The sequence below is a fragment of the Zea mays genome, chromosome 1, assembly GCF_902167145.1.
Source record: "Zea mays cultivar B73 chromosome 1, Zm-B73-REFERENCE-NAM-5.0, whole genome shotgun sequence".
NCBI classification, from domain to species: Eukaryota; Viridiplantae; Streptophyta; class Magnoliopsida; order Poales; family Poaceae; genus Zea; species Zea mays.
In genome coordinates this window covers 295,150,282-295,161,125 of record NC_050096.1, presented here as the reverse complement: position 1 = coordinate 295,161,125, position 10,844 = coordinate 295,150,282, and the positions used below count along the sequence as shown (strand labels likewise).

At 42.8% G+C, this 10,844-nt stretch overlaps 2 protein-coding genes across 2 annotated transcripts; one reads left to right on the top strand and one right to left on the bottom strand.

Moving 5' to 3' along the window:
* Window positions 1-567: 567 nt before the first annotated feature.
* Window positions 568-5,154, top strand: LOC542704 (opaque2 heterodimerizing protein 1). The gene is given in 6 exon segments (NM_001112217.1): window positions 568-1,057; window positions 1,817-1,910; window positions 2,384-2,582; window positions 4,122-4,197; window positions 4,307-4,432; window positions 4,621-5,154. Coding segments are annotated over 6 exon segments (1,218 nt in total). The 5' UTR covers window positions 568-697; the 3' UTR covers window positions 4,984-5,154.
* Window positions 5,155-5,538: 384 nt separating this feature from the next.
* On the bottom strand, window positions 5,539-9,845 carry LOC109939199 (uncharacterized). The gene is made up of 10 exons (XM_008667378.3): window positions 9,810-9,845; window positions 9,670-9,730; window positions 9,020-9,079; window positions 8,910-8,929; window positions 8,752-8,817; window positions 8,085-8,252; window positions 7,741-7,998; window positions 7,302-7,514; window positions 6,182-6,453; window positions 5,539-5,945 (listed from the first exon to the last, which is right to left on the bottom strand). Exons 1-10 carry the CDS (start codon window positions 9,828-9,830, stop codon window positions 5,801-5,803), a joined length of 1,284 nt encoding a protein of 427 aa, XP_008665600.1. The 5' UTR covers window positions 9,831-9,845; the 3' UTR covers window positions 5,539-5,800.
* Between the last annotated feature and the right edge of the window lie 999 nt (window positions 9,846-10,844).

Below are 10,844 nucleotides of genomic sequence, written 5' to 3'. Positions count from 1 at the left end.
AATAGGGTCTCCTAAACCTGGAAGTGTTAGGGGAACAAAAAATTGTATACTTCATCCGTCCTAAAATAATTATGTATCTCATAATAAGTTAAACTTTTAAGTTTAATTAAATTTATAAAAAATCTTCTAAAATTTATCTCCCTTAACATATTTATTATAAAAATGTCACTTTGTCCGTGATACCTAGAATCAACCCTCAACGTGGCATCGATTATGTGTGTATAGATAAAGAGGCACCTTTCGTGACCATGGAAAACGAGGCGTGTATATAAAGGGGAAAATTCACGTCTAAATAAAAGGACAAACAAAACCCATGTTTTTTTATCTTTGGCCCTGGATTAAAATTTTGTTCAGATTTAAAATACCGATTAAGAGGATTAAAGATAAGTTAATTACAAAACTATTTATATAAACCATGGCTGATTCTTCAGATAAATTTAATCCTCAGAAAATACTGGCGTCCGCGTAGAGCCGTGAAAGCCGTCCGTGCCGACTTTATTATTATTTATTGCAGCCACCGTGCACACCTCATCTTCTCTTCTTCCTCTCTTCCCTTCCATTTTTTCTCTTCTCTTCCACCAAACCAAGTGCGGCCAGAGAAATTTCTCCCAAATTTCAGATCAAATCCTCGAAATCTCCGACACCTAGCCCACCGGAGACTTCTCCCCAACAGTGTCGCGATCCGTCTCGATCCGGCATGGAGCGCGTCTTCTCCGTGGAGGAGATCCCCAACCCCTACTGGGTTCCGCCGCACCCTCAATCGGCGGCCGCCGGCGCTGTTGCTGCACCAGCGGGGGAGGCGGCGGGGCTGATGAACCGGTGCCCGTCGGAATGGTACTTCCAGAAGTTCCTGGAGGAGGCCGTGCTCGACAGCCCGGTTCCCGTAGCCGGCGTCAGTAGGGGCAGCGTTGGAGCTGGAGTTGAGGCTGCGGAGAGGAAGACACCGGGGACCGCGGCGGCGGCGGCTGCCTCGAGCTCGGTTGTTGACCCCGTGGAGTACAACGCGATGCTCAAGCAGAAGCTGGAGAAGGACCTCGCTGCCGTTGCCTTGTGGAGGGTATGTCCACTTGCCTTTAGCTGCAGCTCACCTGCAATGCTGTTTGGTTTTCGAATGGTCAAGGCTTATAGTAGCTTGTTTGCGTTCTTACGTGGTCAGTCTGTGAGACTGTGACATACATGATGCTGCGCTTGCTGCTCCACAACCGCATAGTTAAGATTTCTAGAGAAGACGAAACAGCCATCAGTTCAGCACAGTACATCATAGCAATTAGATGTCGGTGCTAGTGATCATGTGCTTTTAGGACTAGGGATGCGTGGAATTCGTGGAGACTTCGTGTGTTTATGGCATTAGGTTTAGGTTATTGCAGAGATCCTATATTTTGTTGTAAGTTCATGATTCCTGTCATTTCACGTGTGGGTGGTTAATTGCGACTTCTCTGTGTAGCGATTCTTATGCGATTATCCGCTATTTGAGGATGTGAGTAGTATCAATATCACCTTGATTTGTCTCCTATATGTTTTTTTCTGTGATAAGTGAATTAGCTTGTTTGGTATATACTCTTAGGAACTGTCGGAGCCTGGTATATCAGAATATTGTAGATATTTGATATGTTTATCAAAACTTCATAGTTCAAGCATCGAGTTGCCTTTCCTCAATGTCTGTAATCGAGTGATTTTTTTTTTTTGCCAAGCATCAAGTACTACAGTAATATGAGTGGGAGCCCAATATGCATGGTTTCATTTTTCTCCTAGCACTCTTTCTGTATTTTCATTTATATAATTATATCGAATATTTCTGATACCATTTTATCCACAGGCTTCTGGTGCAGCACCTCCAGATAATTCTCCAGCTGGTTCATCCTTGCCAAGTGTGGATGTTCCACATGCAGGCCCTCTTAAACCCATGGGAGGTAATCATCCACAGCATCATTTGCTGCATTTCAAACTGGTTTTGAAGCTTGGCTCAAATGATCTTATGTTTCAGTGCTCAATACTCATGCAATAGATATTAGACCTTCAGTTCCTCTCTGTCCTTGTAAGCATCATTTTGTTGAGGTTGCTTGCTAGGATCCACTTGTGGTTGATTTAGTAAACCATGGGGAACTTGATATTCTGTTGTTGAGTTTTCAAAACAAAACACCTTGTGATTATGAAGCCTTTATGGTTGTATCTTTATGGTGTGTCGTCCATTACTATGCAAGGTATGCACATGCACTTAGCTTCACAATTGGACCAAGTAGCTTAATCGTGATTTCACTGACATGTTGCTATTTTATTTGGGTAAACATGCACACACTGTAAATGCTAGCCTTCTAACTTATATGTATGACATCTTGTTGAATGACTGAAGTATGGTCTGGATTGGATATTGGGCACGTATCAGGTACTGGAAGTCTAGTTCAAAACAAGCTAGCTGGTGCTCCAGGCGGGGGATCAAGTCCACATGTAGTACAAAATGCCGATATTCCTGTTAAGCAAACCACTAGCTCTTCCTCACGTGAGCAGTCAGACGATGATGATATGGAAGGAGATGCTGAGACTACTGGAAACGGAAACCCTGTTCAACAAAGATTACAGAGAAGGTGATCTTTTTATCTGTTTGTGAAATGTGTGTGCATCATGACTTTATGGCCAACATTGTATATTGAGTTAAATGCATGAGCAGCCCCTGAACTTGTCAAGGGGTGCCCACTTAGGTCCAGAAACTTTAAAATGCATTTTTTATCACTAAACTTGTTAAGTGGTGCACCACATGTCCATACTAGCAATGTTGGCATTTTATCTGACGTGGAGCGCCACTGTAAGGCTGAGGCTAACTATGTTGCCACTTTGCATTTAACTCATCTTAGGCCATGTTTGGTTGAGCTGTGGCTTCTGGAAAAGTAGTAGTGGAAAATCTGTTAATGAGTGTGGGCTGTGAGAAAGCCAAAAGCCGTTTGGTTGAGCAGTTGTGTTTTCTGGAAAAACTGTGGAGCATGTTAGAATATAGTATAAGTGAATTGTCCACCTCTTTTTATTAGATTAAGTTTTTGGGTTGAACTGTTTGTGCATACAACTTAATATATTGTTAGAGCCAAGAATTATTGTTGCTCGCTCCTATTCCACATCGAGAGCTAAGAGAGCCTCGACGTGAGGGAGAGTGTTGGATTATTATATAAGTATATTGTCCACATGTCATCCACATTCCTCTCCACTCGACTCTCTCCCTCTCTCACCAAGCAGACCTCTCTCGTCAACACCTTCTTCCTCCTGTAGATTGTGTAGGTCGCTGGGGCTGGCTGCTTCAGCTGGGAAAAATAAATTGTTATCTTCATAACTAGTGCAGGTGGGTAATTTCGTGGACTTCCTAACTCTATGGCCAGTGAAAGCAGGGGGGACCGGGGAAGGCTGCTATGAAATTTGTACTAGGCAAAAGTTTCTTTTGGCTGTTGCTTTGGGTGGGAGCCAATCTCTTTGGTTGGCTTTTTGAGGGCAAAAGCTACTGCCAAAAGCCAAACCAAATATGGTTTTAGCCTCACCTATTTGCATTAAAAAAGGCCGCACTTGAAGGCGCTGCTCCTCCATTGACCTTGTGAGCGGGTGATCGTGGCCTCGCAGCCAACGCCGACCATGCTGCCCCCGCTAACAACTAACATCGCTCGAGTGTCCACAGCCCTTCACAGGCAGCTTGGGGCTGGGACAGGTTCTTGAAGCGTCGAAGCTCAGGGAGACACGAAGGCTCACCTGTAGATGAACACACGCTAACACTACAGTGTGTATTGTGTCTGCAGTATCTCGGGCTGGATCTGGATCAGTTAATAATAATACGCACCAGCCTGATGCATGTCATGTCAGATAAAATGCCAACATGTTTGGTATGGACCTGCAGTGCACCACTTAACAAGTTTAGTGACTCAGAAACACATTTTTAAAGTTTGTGGACCTAAATGACATTCCTTGACAAGTCCGTGGACGCTCTTGTATATTGTATGCCATAATAATTGTAATTTGTATTGCCATTGTTTTCTTATAAAGGCACTAGTACTATTTAGTGGACCAATTCTCATTTAGAGTGGTCCGTTTGTTTGCTTGATGCCACAACCGAATAGATGAGTTGAGCCAGTCTTCCTGACTGTTTCCAGGAAGCAATCCAACCGAGAATCAGCCAGGCGTTCGAGAAGCAGAAAGGCAGCTCACTTGAATGAACTGGAGGCACAGGTCCGATGGGTTATGCTATCATTTTTATGTGTTGACACTTGACAGATCCAAAATGTTCTTGGGCCCCTGGCTTGGCTAACGAGCTAGAGTTGTGCATGTCTTGTTACAGGTAGCACAGTTAAGAGTTGAGAACTCTTCGCTGCTAAGGCGACTTGCTGACGTTAATCAGAAGTTCAATGAGGCTGCTGTTGACAATAGGGTGCTAAAGGCAGATGTCGAAACCTTAAGAGCAAAGGTACACTGCTTTGCCTGTGCTGTGTGAGCCCTGCATCTGTTGAATTAGGCACTTTGGGTTGTTTCAACTGCTAGCACTAGGTGAATCAACTCCCACCCCTAGATTTCAGAGATAATCCATGGCCTTCCATACGTAACTGGGTGTTCTTGGCCATTCTGATGGAACGTGGGAATGCATCATGTTTTCAGGTGAAGATGGCAGAGGACTCAGTGAAGCGGGTAACTGGCATGAACACATTGTTCCCTGCCGTGTCTGATATGTCGTCCCTCAGCATGCCATTCAATGGCTCCCCATCCGACTCCGCCTCTGATGCCGCCGTACCCATCCAAGATGACCTGAACAGTTACTTCGCCAATCCAAGCGAGATCGGAGGCAGCAACGGTTACATGCCAGATATAGCTTCCTCGGCTCAAGAGGACGACGATTTCGTCAACGGGGCTCAGGTCGCCGGCAAGATGGGCAGCACTGACTCGCTGCAGCGGGTGGCGAGCCTGGAGCACCTCCAGAAGAGGATGTGCGGAGGCCCGGCTTCATCGGGGTCGACCTCCTAGGTTCCTACTCCATCGGATATGATAAAGGCCCTGATGCAGTGATGCCCACGGCAAAGAATATGATAAATTAACAGTTTCACATACTTTGTAGTGGACATTGCTAATGCTGCGATGCGCATTCGTTCGTTGTGGACTTACGGGTCTACTGCTATTGATTTATTGTTCGTTCTCCATGTGGATCTCTGGTGTCCATGTGACGTGTACTATGCCAACTGCTGTCTGCTACACATTGCAGTGGACACAGCAAGTTCGGTTTCCATCGAAGAGCACGCTCTGCCTCTCGCTAGTTCTGAGTGCCACTGGCTTAATGCAAAACATAAACACAACACAGCTCCTAGCCAGAGTATAGCATATATGTGGATATAAACTGTATAACAACAGTATAAACAAGGAACGTTTCCAAATTCCACCACCAGATTATAACTTTGAGCATATGATTGACACGGTACACGCTCTAACAGCTACCTTCTATCTATGACGTTAAAAAACAAAATTCTTGCCAAAAAAATTTGCAGTGGACGTAAACAATAATCAATCAATTGGGACCGTGACATGTAAGGATAATCTAGCTACGGAAAAAGTACCCTGGTATGAATTACAACAGAGGCTTTGTGCAGGTGCCCCGCCCCATACTAGCAGCTTCACCGCCTCTCTTCATCCACCAAAAAGAATTGGAGATACATTGGCAGGGCACCATCAAAACATGCCCATCCAAAAGCACTTACAGATGATCCACATTCGGCAGTTTAGCCTCTTCTACAGGCAGATATTTTGTACCATTCTTTAAAAGAAAAAAACTTGAGCATTGCGTGTATAACTAGTCTGATCTCGAGCGACGACTCGAGTTATAAGAATTCTTGTACAATGGGAGGAGCGAACCCCTTCCCCGCTTCCTTCTACCACCGAAGCATCTCCAGTAAAGAACCCCAAATAATAGCATTATGACAATTGGGACGGCCCATCTGTGCAAAGAATTACATGTTAGACCCAGTTTTTATCTTTTAGTTAGGAGATGCTAGCTTCTTGGTTTTTAAAAAACTGAGAATCTAATTTCTATAAACTGGGTTATAAACTGGTATGTTTAGAACCACCCCAATTTATATATAAACCAGTTTCTTAAAATCCGGATGCTTCTAAACAGGGCTTTAGTCAGACAGAGTAGCATGCCAATATATACAGTTAGGAGCAAGGAGACTACCTGTCCAGATCAAGAATTGGGCTGTACACGATGGTTTCCCAGGAAGAAACAATGATGTGCCAAGCTGGATTATAGTACAGCGATTCCGCTGACCAGAACATTCTCGTGTACGTCTCTAGGAAGATGAACATCACCCAGGCGGCGATTTCAAGTAGGAAGAACTTGATGACAAAGCGCCCGATGACCACCATGACCAAAGAGAAGGTCACCAACCAATTGAAAAGCTTGTTATTGTACTCCTTGATGAAAAGAGCACGAGACTTGGCAAGCATCTAAACACAGCATCAAACTGGAGCTTAGTCCATGGCTCCATGCAAACCACAACAAGTTTTAAAGAGTAAAAGCAACCAAACAGAGCACATACTTGAGTAGAAATCGCAATACCATAGAAGATATCAATGCACAGGATAACTACAGCACGGGTTCCCTCCTTCCACACTAAAGTCTAAACGTGGTTATTTATGTTACTGCTTGTGCATCTTTTACTAGCTTATATGTTTATTTTGATAATTACAGGTAAAAAATATCTTAGTGTGTTATGGGCTGTTATGGGCCTTAAGCCCATTAGCTAGATCACTAGGGTTAGGTTAGCCGTGAACACTGTTCACGTGCGGTTCTGTAGGGTTACGTTGCTTAGCGCGTGAACAGTACTGTAGCTGTGTGAAACTAGTCCATTAGCGCGTGAACAGTGCTAGCCAAATAAGGTTTGTTATGTTGCTTAGCTATTAAGTTAGGGCTACCTCTCTACATAAGGAGGGGCAGGGTGTTAGTAGGGATAGGCAAGAAGAATAGATCTGGTTTACTCTTAGGGCCTCCTACGGGAGGGCTGAGTACCAGGACTATCTTGCGAGTGCATCGCAGTTCACAACATAAGTGTCATCAGGTACCAAAACAAATCTATCAATCTACAGGGGAAAATTTGATACCAATATAGAAGTAACTGAATTTCATCATGTGGAGTTGTAGACAGATGAAATGAAACGAAATTTAAGATGACAGCAACCAAAAATAAGAATAAAAGAAGGCTGGTTTGTCGTTGGAAACTAGGCTGCAAATGCATAATAACAGGCAAACCTTTGGTAACTGACATGACAACTGTATTCAGAATTAACAGGCAAACCTTTGACATTCTACGTTCATAGCTTTCTTTTGAAGGTCCAACACATTCCTTTACGAAACTTTGGTTGCAGTGAGTAAAGCCTGCATTGAATTTTGCCATCGAAGGAAGTTTCAAGACTTGAAGGTGATCCATCTTATCTTCACACTCAGAAAAGCGAGCTTCACACAGCTTTGACGATTGATATTCATTAGCTAGAAGTAAGTTTCTGTACACCTACAAAGTACATCCTGTAAGTATGTAAAACTTATTATCTTCTACAGGTATAAGTTGAGTTGAAGGCATGTAAGAGATGACACAGAGTTTCAGTGGCGTTCCAAAACCAACGGAAAGAAAGACAGGAGCTACAGCAAGGATATAGGATACCAAAACATTATTCACAACATGCGACAAAAATTCAACTTGTAGTAGTGACCATTCAAAAAGAGTAAAAAATATTAACCTTTTTAATATCATCTTCAAGCTTGAGTGCTGACTGAGCAGCATGATGTTTGCCAAAGTGCTGCTTATCAAAGAGAATTCTAGCATCACCATTTGCCATCTCATGAAGTTTCTGCAGTTTGTCTACCGGTACTGGTAGGCCTAAGCCATCCATTTTCTCCCTGTACACCTTCAGACAGCGATCAAGAATGGCTTTGTTAAAAATTTCAACTAGAGACCCTGTTGATGGAATTTCGCCTTTATTCAAAGCCTCAAGAATCTGAAACAGAGGAGACAGGAGGAAAAGTTACTGATAATTCTAACTGATCAGATACATATCAGCAACCACATCATTAAGTATTTTACCTGCTGCAAGAAAGACACAAAGTCCTTCCCATTTAGAGTTCTGCCCTGCACAATTTTTGGTTTTACAATAGACGAAACAAGCTGCTTTAATTGCTCCCGCCGTTTTACATATAAGGGTTCAAGTTCTTTGTCCTCCATATCACATAATTTTGTTCTTTGAAGATGCGGCTGTATAAACAAAATCAGTGTTCATATGGTTTGCAGGTTACAAAGCACAACGCAGAAGCATGAACATTGATCGGTACAGTACAAGATAAATTGTAGCAATTACATAACTACATATAAAAAAAACTCGACCTGCGGGGGTAAGACAGCCCACAGGCATTATATTAAACCTTCTCACGCAGATCGAGAAAACCCCCCGAACCCCTGCCCCACCCATACACAGCGGCACCGTAGCCCATGTGAGAAACGACCACGATCGGGACCAGGCCGTAGACCTGTGCTTTGGCGTGGTACAAACAATGTGATTTTTTAACCACAACCTAAAATTCGCTCTCACGGGGAGTCGAACTCATAACCTAAGCAATGCTACTCAGACCACCTAACCAACTCGGCTAGAGGCTCTTTCACAATTACATAACAACATATAATGTTCTGTTGAGCAGTCAAAGATAAATTAAATAACTGCAAGTTAGACGTTGCAAGCAAATTATCAGAGATGCACCTGAGGCAAGCTAAAAGCAGTGCTGTTGTTCCCCATAACTGCCAACGAATCTCGTATTTGATTGACCTAAAAATACAGAAAGAATTTGTAACTGAGCTTAGAACTAACAACTTTTGGTTCAAAAGTGTATATTACTAGATTTCATACACAAACTACACCTCATCAATATATTTGTCACCTGCAGAAATAAATACAAAAAAGAGTGAGGCCTTTCTAATAGATGCTCAAATAACACAAAGTTAGAAATAGTCATGTTGTTTGAGCTGACCATTATCATTAGGCACCCGTTGAAGGGCTTCATTGACCATTTGTTGAACAGATTTTCCTTCTGTTTCCAATGTCAAAGTGACCACTCTTAGTGATTTTTTTTGTATTAAGCACAGGTAAATATAGCTCACCAATTATAAGAGAATGATAGGGAATAAGGGCACAACTCCAATGAAATAAGAACTTATATTTTGAACAAAAACATCATGTTATGATGTATTTAATCTACACATAATTAAACACTATAATACGGTAGAAACTACAAATAACAAGTATTAATATAGTGTAACAAGCAGCAGTTATTGACTAATAAGCCCATTGATTTAGCAAGCCACTGTGGGTTAAGTTAGTGCAACATAGTCTAACAAGTAACAAATAGTTAAACACTAGAAGTACATCAAAGTTTGGAGATAGTAGCAAGAGCTTTCACAAGTCTTTTCCAACAGACACCTAGGACAAGTAAACGCATATTGATGCCCAAATGAATTGATTACATGCTATTCTATGTGGTTAAGATTACATGTTGTGCAGATTGCAGAAAAAATCAAAATTCATAAAGGATGTCAGTCCAAAGGTTGACATGTTGCATTCTCAAACAAAATGGAACTGTTTAAAATCATAATATGGAGAACCATTCTTGAAGCAACTTACGGAGGAAATCCCTCTGGATAAGCCAGAGAAGCTTTGCTGGCTCAAAAGCAACATCTTGCCCCTGAAGAAACAAGCATTTCCATTAAAAAACTATCCATGTTCCTATTGCAGGCTTATAAGTCACGCAAATGCAGTGTTACCTTCACTCTGCTCACAAACATGCGGCATATAACAAAATAAGAATAAATGTTAGTTTTCCAGATCAAAATGATTATAACCAAACAGCAAGGCGCCAAACTGAGCTGGTGAACGCGATAATGGCGAGGCGACAGGGCGGGCAGTGGCCGGCGGCGATCACGTCGCTAGCCCCGGTCACGGACGCGAGGAGGGCGCTGACGGGCGGGGCCCGCTCGCCAGAGAGAGATCGCGAGAGAGCGAGGGGGTGCGGGCTGACGGGTGGGGCCGACCGGTCAACGGGGGAGTGGCACGGCGCGCGGGAGGGAGCTGGGCCGCGTGGGCCAGGGAAGGGGGGGCGAGGCGCGCGGGAGGGAGCTGGGCCAGAAATGGCCCAATCGAGGGGAGAAGGTTTTTCCTTTTTCTTTTCTATTTTCTATTTCTATTTCTCTTATCTCCTTTTCTTTTGAACAAATAATTAGCTAAATAATCTTAGGTGCTAAAAAGAAAAATGATCATCTATGTGAGGTGCTTCTAACAATCAAAGTGTATGCATATGATGAGATGTCCTATGAGGTGGAATTTAGAGAGAGATAAAAAGGGGGGTTAGGAGATTTGGGTTCCAAACCTTGGGTTGGAATTTTGGAATGTTACACCATGTCACTATTTTGTCCACTTGGACTTTCGAGTGTTGGTTTTTTGAGTTTGTGCATGCTTCAAAAACTTTTCCAAAACATCCAATCACTGGTTGGTTGAGGTGTTCTTGTTTGAGCATCTTATTTATTTTCACTAAAGTAATAAGCTCAATTTCTCGATTTTGGAGTGTTTCCCCGCATACTCATTCCTAGCCGTTTTGAGTGCTTCGTTGTGTTTATTGGTCAACACCAAGAATATCTAGCGACCAATTGACTCTTAAGTATCTCTATTAACTATTTTGGTGTCTTGGATGATTAGGCCAAGATTACCTTTGATCAAAGATTTTTATTAGTTCTCATTCACCCCTCTAGTTGCCTGATTTGATCCTTCAGCGTCCATCTCTGACATCTCTTATCGAATCTTCT